Raw genomic sequence first — 17,300 nt, 5'->3', positions numbered from 1 at the left:
TTCATATCACTTGCTTGTTTTTCTTTTAAAGAACACAGGAATGTAAACTACAACATGCAAGCATCAAATATTAAACAATATGGTCAATATTCTTGAAACGTTGTACAGAATGGTTACTTCTAGAGTCCTGAGGACAAACCTGGTACTGATTCAAAACAGGATTCCAAAAATAACCTGCAAACCACCTGCAATATTCTGGTCAGGCTGTTAGTTCACAAAAGGGTGTTTAAGGGGTATGCTGTTGCTTTGCAATTTCTGTACTGAGCACACTGGCCTAGCTCAGGTATTGACAACAAACCATTGTACAGGTAACAGATTTACACTACCCAGAACTTTGATCTATGACTACTGATTGACAGTATTTCCAACATGGCAAAAACATTTAGGGCAGAAAAATCTACATCATTAATCCTTGCCACTTGGAAAAAGAGGCACCATTTTAAAACAGTGGCTTTTTCATTTAACAGGGAAATAAAATATCCCTATTCAAACCAGCATAGCATCCCTCAAGTAATTACTGCTGAAGTTTTTCTTGTGCATCTTCCTTGATTGTGAGGCACTCTGAGGCAAGAAACTATACTGTCACTGGTTAACATGTTGAATTTTTCTCTCATATGAGCATTCATATTAGCATGCACATTTACTGGGCATTTGCAAAGGAAGGTAGGATATACATTTCTTAAAAAATAAATTAGAACCACAGAGGGAAATGATACATCCACTCTGTAGTAAGAAAAACTATAAACCCCCAGGGTCAAGCCTGGCAAAACCACACCCTCCATGGGAGGGGTTTCTGTTCCAAGTATACTATCATACTGCCAGACTTGTTTCTTTAAATTACTAGCTTACACATGAACTACAAACCAGTTATGTCAATGCTCATTTCAATCAAATTGGTAGGAACTTTTAGGTTAACCCATTTTTGCCCAACCCACAGGTGTACACATTTGGTCCCTGTTGCGTATATGCAATGTTGGTTAGAAATGGCTTTATTGATTTCTAGGGAAGAATCAGAATAGATTTTATAACTACCAGTGGCGTCACTATGATTTGTGTCACCCAGTGCGGGAGGCCAGCACATCACCCCCATGACGGACCTCCTCCCATGCAATGGGGAGGACAATGATCAAGGTGGTGGACTTGGTGATGTACCATTGTCCTGCCCCACTGATTTTTTGGTTATACCCTTTGATAGAACACAGATATTTCAAATTGTTTTTTCCACTGCATTCTGCTGTAAATTACGCATCAAATGGTATATAACATAGTATTATTCCTACAAATCGTGATTTTGGTCACTAGTAGTGTCACCCCCCCCCCAGGATTTTACCTTACTAAGCCCTTATTGGTTCCATGCTATGTCATAACATATCATTGGCTCTTTGAACAATCAGTCTCACTGATCCATTTTGATTTAAGGAAATGTTCTTTTTTGGTACATAAGACAGTTGCATTTTTGTTTTCTGGTTCTTCGGCCATAACTTTTGATAGAATGGAGACATTTCACTCTGGTTTTTTTTTTCAATCTGCTGTAAATTACATCTCAAATGGTATGTAACATGATGGTATTATTACTAGAAACCACAATTTTAGTGATTTTGGTCACTAGCGAGTATCACACCCCCTGTGCATGTCACCCGGTGCAGCCCAAACCCTCCACAGCCCCTTAGTAATGCCGTTGATAACTACCTTGCCCTAAACCTATTCTCAACAACCAGCTCCTACCTTTATATAACAATATACTGGGGGACACCCATATCTGTAGATCCCATATCTGCGGTTTCACACATCCACAGATATGGGTGCCCCACCACCTGGAGTCGAGGAGAACTGTGCATCCTCACCTCCAGAGGGGCTTCTGACTCTGCAGAGGCCACAGATGTTTACCCATTTCCTTGGCGGGCCTCAGAATGGCCATTTTCGGTCTAAAAAATGTCACTTCTGGTTTTTGACCTAAAAGCGATGTTTCAGTGCTCGTAAAAGGCATTAGGAGGGCCAGGAAAGCCTTCCAGGGGAGCACAGCTCCCCTAGCCTCTGGAGGGTCCAGGCTGCAGGGATGGGCATTCACCCATATCTGCTATTTCAGCTATCCACCTATCCAGTGATAAGGGGGCACACCTGTATCCACATAGGAGTCCTGTTTCTTAGTCAAGCTGGTGTATGGCGAAAAGGACAAGAATGAAGAGTTCAAATAGATGAATAAGAACACTCATGGTGGAGCTTTATCAGCACCTGATACAGCAACTTGCTAACTTAAGCAAAGGAAAATCATCAGTGCTTCAGGGGGGAAGATTGCTTCAAGCAGTACCTGCCCTTTTGTAAGCCACCTTGGATCCCCTTGGGGAGAAAGGCCTGGTTCAAATAAATAAGTAAATAAATGGTCTTTTGTCAGTTGTGCACTTGAATTTGGTATGAATGCTGCTTTTCCACTTAAACACTTGAAATCTCTTGCCCCACAGTTACAACAGCAAAAAAGGCCAACAGCAGATCTACATGTCCTTTGGGTCTTTCAACACTGGAACCTTTCAACATCACAATTACTCACAAAGCAGAAAAGAAGGTATCCTCCTCCTCTCTCACCACTGCTCCCCTGGAACTGGTATACAACTATCATGACTAACAGCCATCCACCACAGGCAATATTAGCTCTGCTGTCCTAAGGCAACCTGTTCTTGAACATGCTTTGACACAGCATGACAATCAGCATGCTGGGACACTATGCAAAGATCTTTATGACCCTTACCTGCTGTTAGGGGGACAAGAAATCTTCTCACCTAAGTCTAACTACCCTCTTACACCGGATATTGCAAATTCAAATAAAGACCACTTCCTCTGGGCTTTACCACAGAGTGTCTTCACTATCAGCAGTGCCTCTATGTCTACATATTTCAATTCCAAATTAATGATCTCCTTGAGGCAGATTTCTTAGGAGCGTATAATCTGGATGCCTAGTCTATCACTTCCCACTCACAGGGTGTGGTGTTTTCCCAACCTCACCCAGTATCAGTTGCCTCTCAAACCAGTAATGCTTCCCAAGCAGCAAGGTATATGAATGTGTCACTAAGCAACAGAACAGTTTAGCATAATGAAACCTGTTGAAAGTTTGCAGAATTGACTAAGGTTCAGAAAGCTAAAAATTCAGTATATTTACAATCCATATGAAACATGTAAGTTTGTCCATGGGGATAGACATGCTCGTCTCTTGCAGAACAAAAAGCTCCAGAAGCCTCTTGTGGCATCATAAAACAAATACAGCCTACTTTATCAGATGCATGTTAACCCCAGTTAAGGGTGAGTGTGTGCAATATTATTGCATTATACATGCAGATTTAGAGAAGGTGTTAAATGGCTATAAAACTCAAGTTGAATTTCTAAAGCTTAAATTTTTATGATTAGTCCACTTACAGTTCACAACATTAGTAATTACAATGATTTTAACACTTGTAACATAAATCATTGTCTCAATTCAAGCCTGAAAAAAAATAATCAAAACTCTTGATAAATTCTAATTTAGCAGTTTCATGCTGGGATCTCTTGAAGCTCCTTTGTAGAAGTACCATGACTTTCAGAACTGTAGTTTCTTGGGAAACTGAAATACTTCTGTCACTGTTTTCTGAAGGCTACCATTTTTTATGCCAGAGTTGTGTTCATTCCTTTGCACTGAGACTGACTGTCCTATGTAAGACAGCATATATCATGTGCATAATAACCAATCAAAAGACCATTACTGGTTCTGTAATACTGCTGTCTGAGTGAACATGATGATAGAGTTTGCATTTGAGTTCTGGACGCAGAACGTTGTTTTGGGATTCTTGGCCAATCAGGTTTGGGTCTCAGGTTTAGCAGCACTTCCAGACTTGAAACAAGATAATGGGTAAGTTTACTTTAAAGGGGCCCTTCCAAAGTATTAGTATTAAAAAGTATTTTTATGCCACCTTTTCCCTTTTGCAGACACTCATGGCAACTCAGTACAAAAGCAACCAACCAATGCAAATAAACAAAACCAGAAAAACAGCTACCAGAAATAAACAAAACACAGACCCAGCAGAAAACACAGCAATTACAATCCTGATAAAATGAAGAAAAGGTTTTAAGATCATCATGGAAGACCAATAGATATACGGAAGTTCTAAATGCCAGGGGAAAGAGTTCTAAAGGCAAGGAACAAACCACAAAGAAAGCCCTATCATGGGTTGCCACCAACCTACTGACAAGATGTTACTACATCCACAGCGGATGACCTCACAGGACAGATAGATACATATAAGGTGAGCCTATCCTTCAAGTTTTTTTTTCCAACTTTAAAACATTTTATCCCACCTTTCTTAAAAATACAAGGTGGCTTACAGGCATAAAAAATAAAAATACAATTATAACAAAAAACAATACAAGAAAAACCAGCACAAACACAAACCATAATCTGGGAAGGCAGATTATGGTTAGTGTTTAAAAGGATGCATCTTAAGAACTCCTCTGAAACTGCAGGAGATGGGGGAGCAGACACTTCTTGTGGAAGGGACTTCCACAAGAAGGGGCCATTACAGAGAAAACTTTCTTGCACATCTCCAAAAGCCATAGAGGGCAAAGGAAAGGCTCCCAGAGCATGAGCACTTATTTTAGAGAAGATGGTCCATCAAATAACATGATCCCAAGCCATTTAGGGCTTTAAAAGTAATAACCATTACTTCTAATTACATCCAGAAACAATCCCCTGTTAAATGTTAAACTAGGACAGAAGTCCCCTAGTACCAGGATCTCCCCTCCAGGAAGGAACTGAGTCACTGTAAAACAGTGCCCCCAATACCCATCCTGGCCAGTCAAACCAGAAGGAAACAATGAGCAATACCATCGAGCAGAGAGTTGCTCCAAAGTCAGACGGTGGCTTCTGTCTAATTCCCAGTCTAAATCATCCACTAGAATAACTAAAGTAGTTTCTGTTCCAAAACCAGGTTGAAAGCCAGACTGAAAAGAGTCAAGATAATGAGCCTCATCCAGGATACAGGATACATAAACCATTTAGGGATTTACAGGTCATACCCAGCATTTTGAATTGTGCTTGGAAACATATAGGTATACACTGCAAAGAAATCAGTAGAGGGGTAGCAAAGTCACAACCCCTTGCAACACTACAGAATACACTTGGTATGTTTCTTAGTAACTAAAGTTTCCGGAATATTATCAGCCAAAGATAAAAGGGCAGGAACTGAAAAACTATCAGATAAGAAAGGGATGTTTCTAAACAATCACTTCCTAGCTAGATGTTTGTCAGTTGCCTAATTGGGTTGGTAAGAAAAGTTCTAGTTGAGAGGCACTCTGGGGCATCATACTATTTCTGGAAAAACAACTAATCCAGTTTGCTTTAATCACAGCTTTGGTTTATAGAAAAGTGGGATATCAGAATGTGTGTCATCAGAATACAACCAGTAGGGAGAGCATGTTTCACCACTACAAAAGGCTGCTTCAGATGGTACAAACTTCACATGTGCACTAATATTCACATTTACCACCACCCATATATCATGAATTATTTGCATCTGAGACACAGGACTGACTGGGGCCACCATAATCATCATCATCAGTACTGTGTACATGATTAGAAGAAGATGTGGGTCATTCAAACATAATGAACTACAATTATTCAGGAACAAACGCCTCAAGACTGAAGACATGGAAAAGGGAGAACTCAGCACTATGCATCAGAAATGCATTCCTGACAACAGGCTATGCCAGGGGTGTCCAAAGTTTTTGGCAGGAGGGCCACATCATCTCTCTGACACTGTGTTGGGGGCCGAATTAATTTACATTTCAAATTTGAATAAATTTACATAAATGAATATATTAAAGATGAACTTATATGAATGAATGAAGGTCTTGCAATAGCTCAAGGCCTATAAAAGACCTTGCACAAAGCAAGGCTGGCCTTTCCTTTGCTGCTGCTACTGCATCACAGACGTGAAACAACAAGCAGTGGAGGGAGCCCTCATCCCACAGCTCACTCGAGAGGCCAAACAGTTGCCCTCATGTCGAGAGCAGTTGCGTTGGGCCAGTGTGGGCTCCAACAAATCTCCGGAGGGCCAGAGGCTCATTGGAGACTAGGGGCTCCCTGAGGGCTGCATTGAGAGGCCTTGAGGGCCGCAAGTGGCCCCAGGGCCGGGGTTTGGGCACCCCTGGGCTATGCCATAGACAACAAGCTATAAACACAGGACCTAACTGTCAATTTAAGGAAAATGATGTTTCAGTGAACATTAGCTATCCTTTCAATCTGATCAGGAAGGACTACATGAATGCAAGTTCCCCCATTTTACACTAACATGGTGATGTATGTTAAGCTACCTCAGAAAGATACTGACTCGTCCCAGGTCATCCAATGAATTTCATGACTATGAGCCCAATCCTATTCAACTTTCCCACACTAATGCGGCCATGCCAATGGGATGTGCACCACTGAGAATTTGAACCCAGGTCTCAATTATCAAAGTTCAACATTCTATAACCACTACACTACAGTGGCTCCATTATGCCTTTGAACTAGTTAATTTGGTGGGAAAATGCTAGGATTCGCAGCCTCTGAATTTAAAAAAAATTGCCATGCTGTCTCATATAAAGTACCAACCAAAATGAGACATCTGTGGGTCAAAGGAGTAAGAGATTATAATTCCTGGGTCATCAAAATGAACAACTCCCTGAAAAAGGAAGAGGTCTTCCACCTCTTCTCAAGACAGAAATGTTAAATCTGTTAAGCAAGCTCCATTCTTCAAAGAAAAAAATATTTAGCAGAAAAGGCTGAAAACTTTACCTTCTTTTGAGAGAATATGCTAAATGAGTCCTGAAGGAACTCTCCTAATGACTAAACAAATGCCAACTTATAAAATTCTGTAAGAGCAATTCACAACAAAAACAAGTGAAGACAGAATAGCTACTGCTTCAAAATCAGAATAATGATTACAAATAGATATTTCAAAACGTGGTCTGAAAATCTCAGTTTGTTATTTTCGGAGGGGCGCAGGTTTTAGCACTTCTTCCTCACATATAGAGCTGAATATACATGTATTCTGCTATAACAGATAGCATGCCTTTAAAATCTTAGTAATTAAATACTTAGTAATAAGTACATAATTATTGCAAACTCAGTCCCCACAAATATAATGAAAATACATATAAGTGATTTGTACCAAAAGAAATGAGACACCTAGAATGAATGTACAGACATGCCCCAGTATCCGCAGGGGTTTCATTCCAGAAACCCCTGTGGTTAAGTGAATCCACAGATATGGGATCCATTGATACATTACTGAGGGCCCCCTGTATGCACTTTCCTCTAACTCAGGGGTGTCAACTTGTTTCATACCAAGGGCCAAATAGCATTCATGATGCCTGCTGAGGGCCGGAAGTGATGTCATTAGGCAGAAATTGATGTCATTAAACAGGTCATAACCAAAAATAAGCACTTTTTCTCAATTAGGAACTCACCTGCGAAATACAGAAAAGAAAATACGCAAATCATGATCAAATTTCAAGATATGGAAAAGACAAATTTTCATGTGAGCTGCCCTTTCAGTAGTAACACAGCACTGCTTAGCAGATGAGAGGTAAAAAGCTTCCGTGGGCCGCATCTGGACCCCGGGTCTTGTGTCTGACACCCCTGCTCTAACTCAATCATTTCAGTAGTCCAATACATGAAAAACAACTGAACTTGCCAGCTGCCATCCTAAATGATATGCTGGCTCAAAAGATTATTCTGACACATACTGCAGTCAAAGATACACACCTAGTACCACTTCCTCTTTAAAGTGAAACAGGAGTATGGGTTATTGCATGCAATTTAAGCAGCATCAATAAATAGTTCAGCCAAATGTAGATTCTCAAACCCAGCTCCTCCTAGCACTGCCACTCAACAGTGATCAAAAAAGAATGAAACCCTGCAGAGAGCTATCCATGAACGGGGGGGGGGGGGGAATAGCAACCAACATCAAGATGAAGACGAATGTCAGCCAGTAAGCTGCAGTTAGCTTCTATCAAGCAATGGCTTAGTGAAGCATTACACTATTTGACAGAGAAACAAAAACAAAGGCCTCAAACCAAGAGCTCATTTTTATGACACAAAGTCACCAGATACAGAACTTTATTAATAACTCAATCTTGGCAAAAATGGAATGTCCAAACTTCAAATATACCTTCAAGGAGGTTTCAGTGTCAAATGGAGGTACACTTATGCTCTCATAAAGCAGCCAGTTTTCATTATCAAGAGATACTGATCAAGATTATCAAGAGAGAACGAATAGATAACTCCAACCTCCTATTAGCACTTGCTTCATCAAAAATGTTTAAGATTGGTTTTTAAATATAGTTTAAAAAATCCTTACTCTGCTATATCAAGATATCCACAGGAAGCAGCTGCATGTAGAGGTATCCAGCCTTCATTATCAGGTTGATTAATACTGGCTCCATTTTCCACCAGAAATTTCACCATATCTACGTTATCATCTATGCAAGCCTATAAATAGAAGAAAAAAGGGTTACAAGTCAAACTAGTTTGCCAAATACCACTGTTTATATGCTAACATGGAGCAAGAAAGGTAAGGGAAAGAAGAGAAACTTTTATTTACAAAGTTCATTTACCTTTAACATGGACTAGCACTTCCTTTGTAATCGTATTTGGATATTGTCAAGTTCAAGTGTATTGCTCTAGCTGACACTGCTCCCTACGTAATACATGAGGTCTATAATAGTTTTGCATCTCTCATTTGATTAGTGCTGTCTAATTCAGGACTGTTGTTTTCCTCATTTATACACTTAACACAACACAAAACATGGCATCAGCTTCATTCTACTGCCAGAGGCAACAATCCTTCAGATTTGCACTGCATAAATAAATGATCCCAAACTGTGTATCTGTTTGTCTTGCATAAAATACAAGAATAGTCATTTCTAACTCTTCATCTTAGCCACCTGTCACCACTGCCCACCACATGGCAGAGTATTCTTCTTACAAGTTATCTGTAGGTTACAAGTTATTTGTAGGTTGGTCTTACTAGGGTAAACAGAATGAAGAAAATCCCTCCCCACCACCACCAAGAAATACTCAAGTAGCCAGATGCAAAGACAGTACAGTCTTTTTCCCACATAACTTGCTCCATTAATTTTTCCTGTACCATTGGCTAGTTTAATCTTGTGGCGTGAATCCCCTTTCCCAGGGCGCTATATTATGGGCTGAAGTTGACCAATTCTCCTCAAACTAACACTACCAGCATCCTGCAAGTCTCAGGGGTCACTGAACACACTGGATCCTCAGGGGGCTATTTTGTGTGTTAAGAATTGTCACAAATATGTTTCTGCAATATTTTCAGACCCTCAATTACAGAAAAATCACTACCTTGTCTGTGGGTAGTCCCATTTCATGCCAACGTTTCTACACACAAGACCACAGAGTTATTTATTAGAAGGAATATTGCATGTCAACATACAAAGTGATTTAGAGACTACTTTTCTGATCCTTAGACTAAATGACCATACACCACCTACTAAAGTAACATTATGCTCCTTACATACATCCAGTTGTTGACTGCTATGAAGAAAATATATTCCACTGGTTACACAACCTTTGATTTAAATTTTAGTAGGTTTGCTACTGTGCAGCTGCAGGAGGCCAAGGAAAGGGTAACAGACAGTTAAAGAGAACTGGAATTTCTTTCTTTTGGATGGGTGCCTTCAGTTCACTGCAGCACAAAGTAAGTTGACCATATAAGGCTCTGGGATTCCCATGTAGAATGCTTAAACACATTAACTTCAACACATTAACTGTATGTATGCTAAACCAAACAAACTTTTAAAAACGAGCCTGTAGTGTCCATGTGTTAGCAAACAGGAATTTGTTCCTTGCAAGGGTATTAATTAAGTTTGGTCACATTAAATAGTAATTTGCTGTGGACAGACTTAGAAAGACTTCGGTTGGTTAAAGGAGCAAATTTCTTTGGTTCAAGAACTGCAGATGTGCCTGCTTCTGACAAAAACAGAAGCAGTTCTGTCATGACTCCTTCACTTTTAGTTGAACAATGCCACTATTTAAATACACATGGAGTGCACACTGCCTGTCTCTCCCCCTCCCTCCCATGAAGGATGCTCTAAGAAGAGTGGCCCATCGGAGACTGTTGGAGCCCATGCTGGCCCGTAACACAACTGCCAGATGCAAGCCAGAGCACAGCCTTTTATAGTCTCCATGCATTTTATGCTTTCTCCTAGACAATATTTTAACACCTCCCTCCCCCCCCATTGCCTCTGAACAGCTTATGTCTCCATGTGTTTCTGGCTTGGTCTGTATGTTTTCACTGTGCAAGATGTGTGTGGCAAACAGTTATTACAGTCCTCATGTGTATTATAAATAAGCTCAGTAAAATTCATTCATTCATTCAAGTTCAATCTCTAATGCATTCATTTACGTAAATTGATTCCCTCCCCCCGCCCCTGACACAGTGTCAGGGAGATGATGAGGCCCTTCTGACAAAGTGTTTACCCACCCCTGCTCTAAGCCAGCAGTTTCCCAACTTTTCAGAGCAGCAAACAACCTTCTCCTCCTCCTCAGTGGGTCGTGATGCAATGCTCCTTTTGGTATAGCCATACAGGAGGGCCTAGGGGCCTCTCCCAATTTGCAGCAGGCCAGTGACCCACTCTACTGGCCTCCACCGGCCTCAGAATGGCCCACAGAGGCATCCAGAAGCAACTTTCAGTCAAACCAGTACTGTAGTTGCACCCAAAAAATGGAAGTCACTTCTGGCCACTTCTGCAGGCCATTCTGTGGCCTGTGAAGGCCAGTGGAGTGGCTTGCTGTTCCAGCACCACCTCAAAGAGGCCTCTGGGCCCTCCCATTGCCTCTTGAATGGCTCCAATTTGGAACCAACCAGATGCAAGCGTGGGCAATGGGGCCAGCTCAAGACTCATACTCTGGGAAACCCTGTTCCAAGCCCAACAAAACCATTCTGGAACACAGGTTATAGTTATTACCCAACAGAATCTACAAACTTAGCAGCTGTATGTCTCAACACCAGTTCATGTGGTTCAGAGAGCAGGAAAGAGTTCTGGCCTTCCTGGAAACATCTGGCTGGCCACTGCTGGAACTAGAATGCTAGAATAATTGAATCTTTGATTTGATTTATCAGGGTGGTTCTTATGTTGTAGTAATGAATTAGATATCCCTCTTAAGAAAAACACTTATGTGACTTGAGATCCAAAGACCACTGGTTTGCAAGGAATATTCCCTTCCCCAAAATGCCATTTCTCTAACTCCTGCTTCCACATACAAAGACAAAGTCACAGGAAGTAAGAGGTGCTCTCTCTCTCTCTCGCTCTCTCTCTGGAAAATGTAAGTTTAGATTTACCCTTTACTTTGGCTTGTAGAAGTAAACACACAACTGATCTTCAAAAAATACATCCTGCAATTGAAAAGCCGATCTAGATGTTTGCACCCACCACCACCAGTGATAACTCCTTTTATTGACCTATTTTCAATACAATCATAATAGAACAATGAGAGTCTGGCACAACAAGGTAAGCAGTAGCTACTCAGTCAATTTCAATTTTAAATAGCTGCACTGCAAGGTTCACACGGTAGCTTTTTGTGAAAAATTCCCAAAAATTAATATGGACTTTTCTGTACCAACAACTTCTTGTTAAAGAATGAACCAACGAGTGCCAATCTGTTACAGCTACAGTGCAGGATATGTAGTAGAGTAACCAAAAGACGAGACTGATTCTGGACTCAACCAGCATGAGGCACAGGCCCGAACTTCGCGAAAATCCAGCAATGCACCACTGCACTGCGCCACGTGAGCTTGTTCTACAACACAGGAATGCCTCACAAAAACTCGGAGACTCAATCCAGCCTAGCAGAAGAGCAGCAGAAGTTGGGGGAGAGAGGGGGCTGAGAAGTCGGAGGAAGAATGGACCAGAACAGGCAGAGTGCAGCTGGGGGGTATTTATAAACCCTTCTCCCCAAAGCAGGAACCAGAACTTTGCCCAGCAAGGTGTGAAACCAGAGGACTCCTACATATTTCAAACCAGGCCCATGATGATGATCCTGGAGAAAGTGGCTCCTGAGGGCAACAGGAAGGACTGCCAAGAAGGACTGGCACACACTCCACTCAATGAGGGAAACGCCCAGACCAACAGAGGAGGACTTAGGTGAGTGAACCCCCCCCCCGGTTGACACTTTCTGCAGCCCAACTAGAAGCCTACCAGCCATCCTGCCTACCAGGACCTCTGGGACTGTAGCAAGGACTGGGAGGTCCCTGCTGTGAATAAAAGATTGACAAAAAGGAGTAAGGCAGAGCCCACCGAGTTAACAGGCCCAGCTTACAATCATTGCTAGCTAAGAGGGCCACCAAAGATATTGAGAAGGTATGAATTATACTTTAGAGCAGCTGTTCCCAAGCTGTGGACTGTGAAACTGACAGGCCAATAGCCAACAAGGAAAATGTATTGAACACTATGGAACATGAATCTGAGCCACGCATGTGTGTTTACTCATGAGTAGGCAACCATGCCTCAGTCCATTTCAAAGGGTAGGCCGAGGGGAACGCAACACCACCAGAATGGTCCCAAACCTATGAACAGAAGCTGCAAAAAAAACACTCAAGAAGGAAGTCCTCCCCCAGCTGACAAGGAAAATATATTGAGTCCTGTGGAAAGCAAACCTGAGTCACACGTGTGCATTTACTCATGAGTAGACAAACTTGCCTTGGTTCTTATGGAAGGCCAGGTAAAGGGGAATCCAAGGCCACCAGAATGATCCAGATTCAATGAATGTGGAGCTCAAATTCACAAGAAGGCTGCCCTCCAATAGTAAAAAGGATAACAGTAACAGAGGCTTGAGCAGCCAGTAAAGTGAAACTCAAGTATCATAAAGCTAGTTGGGTCCCAGGTGTCATTTTAAAGAGTGAGTCCCAGTGCTAAAAAGTTTGAGTACCACTGCTTTAGACGATTTTGTAAGTTTAATACAATGCAATATCTACTAAGAATCTACATAGTAGAATTTACTACGTGAACAGAGAAAAAAATTGAGAGATGAAAGAGTAAGCTAATGTTTCCATTCTGCGCTGAAATAGAGGACAAAATCACAGCAAGATCTAGCTTCCACTCCCACACTAATAAGTAATACAAACACATCTCTACCTGGTTGGTGGATACAGGGCAAATTTTAATACAAAAAAAATCAGTCTTATTAGTTTTTAAAAAAATCACATACAAATGTTTTAATTCACCTGCTACCTGTTTAATGGAGGTGGCAGGGTTTTCAGTTGCACATAACTCTCTTTGTCATGCAGTGCTGGGCTCAGCAACATTTAAAGTGCCAACACTGTTCCAAGCAAGGTTTTTTCTTCCTTTGCAATCCTTTGCAAACAGCAACAATTCACATAGTGCTTAAAGAAGGTTCCTAGCAGCTAGCTCATGCCACAGGATCATTTCTTCAAGTATTAAAAAAAAAAATTAATGGCGACTGGCAGGGATCAACAGCCAGGAATCCTATCAACACTGCAAAACTTTCCACTGCTCACAAAAATCACACTAACAGGGTTCTTTAAAAGGTAAAGGGCTTCACAGTTCACTTGCCTGGACCTAAAGTCCAGGTTGCCAATGGCAACCAAGCAAGTAGCCCACACAAACTTTGCCCACATGAGGTAGGGTGGGGGGATTCAATGGGTTAGGGCAGCATTTCTCAGTGTTTGTGTACTGCTGTACCACTCTGCATGGTCCACCTATTAGAAGGACCACCGGAAGTACTTGATGCAGTGCAACGAACATTGGTAAGAGGCTCAGGGTGGACAGGAGGGTTTTTTCTAGCGAGAGAAAAGCACACATTTTCCCAACAAGACAAGCCTCCAATTGCTTTCCAGTCCTTCCCTCATGCCTCGGACCCTTGGCTCTCTTTGCAACAATCTTCTGAGTTGGAAGCTGCTGCTTTTGAATGCCTGGTCAGTGAACATTAAAATTTGCATAGTCCAGGACTTAATCCTGGATGAGCATGTGTATCATGGAGATCTGCCTGGATGAATCGGGAAGTATAAGCTTCTCCCAAATTTGCCTGCCAGGTCCCTGGGTACCTGGATGACTACAGAGCTGGGGAGGTGGGGTTGCAATGATCTATCAGGATACCATCCATCTTACCAGTCATCCTGCCCAGTGATTCACTGGGTTTGAGTGCCTCCGTGTCAGGCTGGAGTGGCGAAACAGAATAGCAATTCTACTGATATACCACCCACCAAGCTGCCCAATAGTCTCCTTACCCAAGCTGGGGTGACAGAGTGTAATGTTGGAGGCCCCTTGCCTATCAGTGCTGGGGGCCTCTCACATCCATGCTGAGGTCCTGGAGACAGCTGCAGCTCAGGATTTCATTACCACTATGGCAACCGGTCTGTCTCGTGATGTGAGACACACTTTGGATCTGCTGTTTACTGATGGGTTGATGGTGATCTGCATGTGGAGATTAGGAGAACTCCTTTGTTGTGGACAGATCACTTCCTGGTGGAATTTAGGCTTACTGAATCTTTTCGCCTCTACAGAACCTGTATGGTCCTCCCGCAGAGATTTCCCAAAGGCTCTGAGGGATTTTCTCATTGCCAGAGCAAGTGACTCAGCTAGTGTCCTGGTTGATCTCTGCTGCATGTTGGTGCAGCAGCAAAAGTCTCACTGAGAGTACAATATGTTTAACAAGTAATGGTTTTATTTTTATTATTTATCACATTTTAAATACTAAAGAGGTAAGCATCAATAGGTAGAACCCACATAAACAAAAGCTCTTTGGGGCTCTAAAATAATTAGAAATGGCACTGCAAACCAAAAGGTCTGCGAACCACTGATTTAGCAGATTCCATATGTGTATTTACTAAGGTTCACAGTGACCTAAAAATCAAGTAGCATGTGTTTTCAGGTACAGGCATCGGGGGATCTGTTTCAGGTCCTTCTGGCGGATATGGAAACCGGAGATAAAAGGGAACCTTATCCCTATGCCTGCCCCTGTGCCCATTAAAGCTGTAGAGAGGATTACCAGGGCAAAGTTTTTCTTTCTTTTAAACGATGCAATAAGCATGCAAGGTTATGGCACGTGGAAGCAGGCTACAGGCAGCCTTAATACTTGAAGAGACTAGATCGAACGTTAACAGGAAACACTTAACTTCCTGTTAACATTCAATCTAGTCTCTTCAAGCAGTCAGCCTGCCTTCGTGCACTGTAAGTGTGCATGCTTACAGCATCCTATAAAAGGAAGAAACACTTTGCTGCTGTAAGCCTCTAAATATTAATGGGTGCGGGGGGGGGGGGCTGGATTCACAAATACGGGGGAAACCTGTAATTGGATTGAAAGAATAAGAATTCCTTCATCCCAACCACGGTTTCTTTTCCATAGCAGCTGCTCTTAAATAGGGAAATCCCAGTTATGGGGTTGTCATGCATTACTTCATGAATGACTACATAATTTCCAACAACATAAAATTTATTGTGTTTTTGAGGTTTAGCAAGTTGAAAGCTTTCTAAAGAGACTTAATTATATGGTAGACAATAATCAGCAACACCAAGACAGGGAAGTACATAAATGGGAAATAAGTTGTCTTGAAAATCAGGATATGCCAGTTGCCTCCAACAGACTGTAGTACACATATATCTTGATGATCACATGTGGGAGTCAGTATGATATTGGAACTAAAGGAATAGACTTGGATACAAAGACTTGGTTCCAAATTCCCCCTTAGTCACAGAGCTCACCAAATAGCATGAGTAAGTCATGTTTTTAGACAGCACAACATCATACAAGACGACTGTAAAAGAGAGTAAAATGAGGGCGATGGGATACAAAATATAGTAAAAAAATTAATTGTGCGCTCACAGTATCAGATAAGCCAACCATTGATTTTCATAGGTGACATATTTAATATATTTGTTTTTCATTTTGATTGCTTAAAGATTGCATATCTTTTTCACTGTATTGACAGAGAAATATTTCCTAACAGGAGTTCATTCATTTCAGAAACACCTATGGCAGTGTTTCTCAAACTATAGGTTGGGACCCACTAGGTGGGTCACAAGCCAATTTCATGTGGGTTCCCATTCATTTCAATATTTTATTTTTAATGTATTAGACTTGATGCTACCATGAGATGTGACTGCATTTGGGCAAATGTTACAGATTTGTACTTTTAACAGGCTGCTATGTATATGCTTTTAACAGTGATAGTAAATGGGACTTACTCCTGGGTAAGTGTGGGTAGGATTGTATACTAAGATTATTAAAAATCTTCCTGCTTGATGACGCCACTTCCGGTGGGCCCTGACAGATTCTTATTCTAACAAGTGGGTCCCAGTGCTAAAAGTTTAAGAACCACTAACTTATGGAATCATCCATTTCCATTAGCAATCCTTATCTTGTCCAGTAAAAGACATCAAACAGAACTCAAGGGTATACACTACCTGCGTAGAAACATGGAGAAAATATAAAGTAAGCTACGTGTGAAACACACCTATTAACTTGCTAGAAAGCAGTTGCTGAGCAGGTTAAAGCTGGTGTCTGACCTGGCTAAACATGAAAAACGTGCTTATTCACAAGTCTGAGTGTCAATTAATGTTTGCCATCATTGATGTAGCCTCCCAGTCTACAATTGAACCTGGAATGCGTCTTATTTACTATCAGTCTCCAACTCAAGACACAGTGGAATTATGTTTAAGTTTATTTCCAAGAATAAAGTATCATCGTGGGCATTTGACACCCTCTAAAAGACACTAAGTATATGCCTCTAACTCTTACTAAATTCTTACTAATAAGACGAAACCTGATCTCCAATCAAAACACAAACCTTGGATATATGAGGGTAATAAAGTGGTTGTGAAATCAAAGTTTACACAGGTTCTCACACTGATTCCATGACAGAACATATCACCTGAAATTCATCCTAACTATGGCATTATTAGGTGTTAATCATTAGGCCTTACGACAGATATGCAACGCAATATGGAAGACTAATTCCATGCTTGGGATCATTAGAAAACGTATTGACAATAAGATGGGTAACATTATAATGCCATTGTACAAACCAGTGGCAAGGTCACACCTGGAGTATTGCATCGAATTCTGGTTGCCACATCTCAAAAAGAACATAGTGGAGATGGAAAAGGTGCAAAAGAGAGCAACCAAAATGGTTACTCGGCTGGGGCACCTTCCTTATGAGGAAAGGCTGCAGCATTTGGGCCTCTTCAGCCTAGAAAAGAGGCACCTGAGGGGGGACATGAATATTTTCACAAATATTCTCAAATTTTGCAGC

General features: G+C 41.4%; 1 protein-coding gene across 7 annotated transcripts in view; it reads right to left on the bottom strand.

Annotated features, from left to right (window-relative positions):
* Window positions 1-17,300, bottom strand: part of PPP1R12A (protein phosphatase 1 regulatory subunit 12A) — a 123,725-nt gene that overhangs the window by 85,436 nt on the left and 20,989 nt on the right. For all 7 annotated transcript variants that reach the window (XM_066633087.1, XM_066633091.1, XM_066633090.1 and 4 more), the window contains exon 2: window positions 8,364-8,494. In XM_066633087.1, coding sequence (XP_066489184.1) covers window positions 8,364-8,494 — 131 coding nt within the window. The remainder of the gene's footprint in view (window positions 1-8,363; window positions 8,495-17,300) is intronic.

Source organism: Tiliqua scincoides, chromosome 7, assembly GCF_035046505.1.
Source record: "Tiliqua scincoides isolate rTilSci1 chromosome 7, rTilSci1.hap2, whole genome shotgun sequence".
Taxonomy (NCBI): Eukaryota; Metazoa; Chordata; class Lepidosauria; order Squamata; family Scincidae; genus Tiliqua; species Tiliqua scincoides.
The sequence above is the reverse complement of the archived record's forward strand: the minus strand, read 5'-3'. Positions and strand labels throughout refer to the sequence as shown.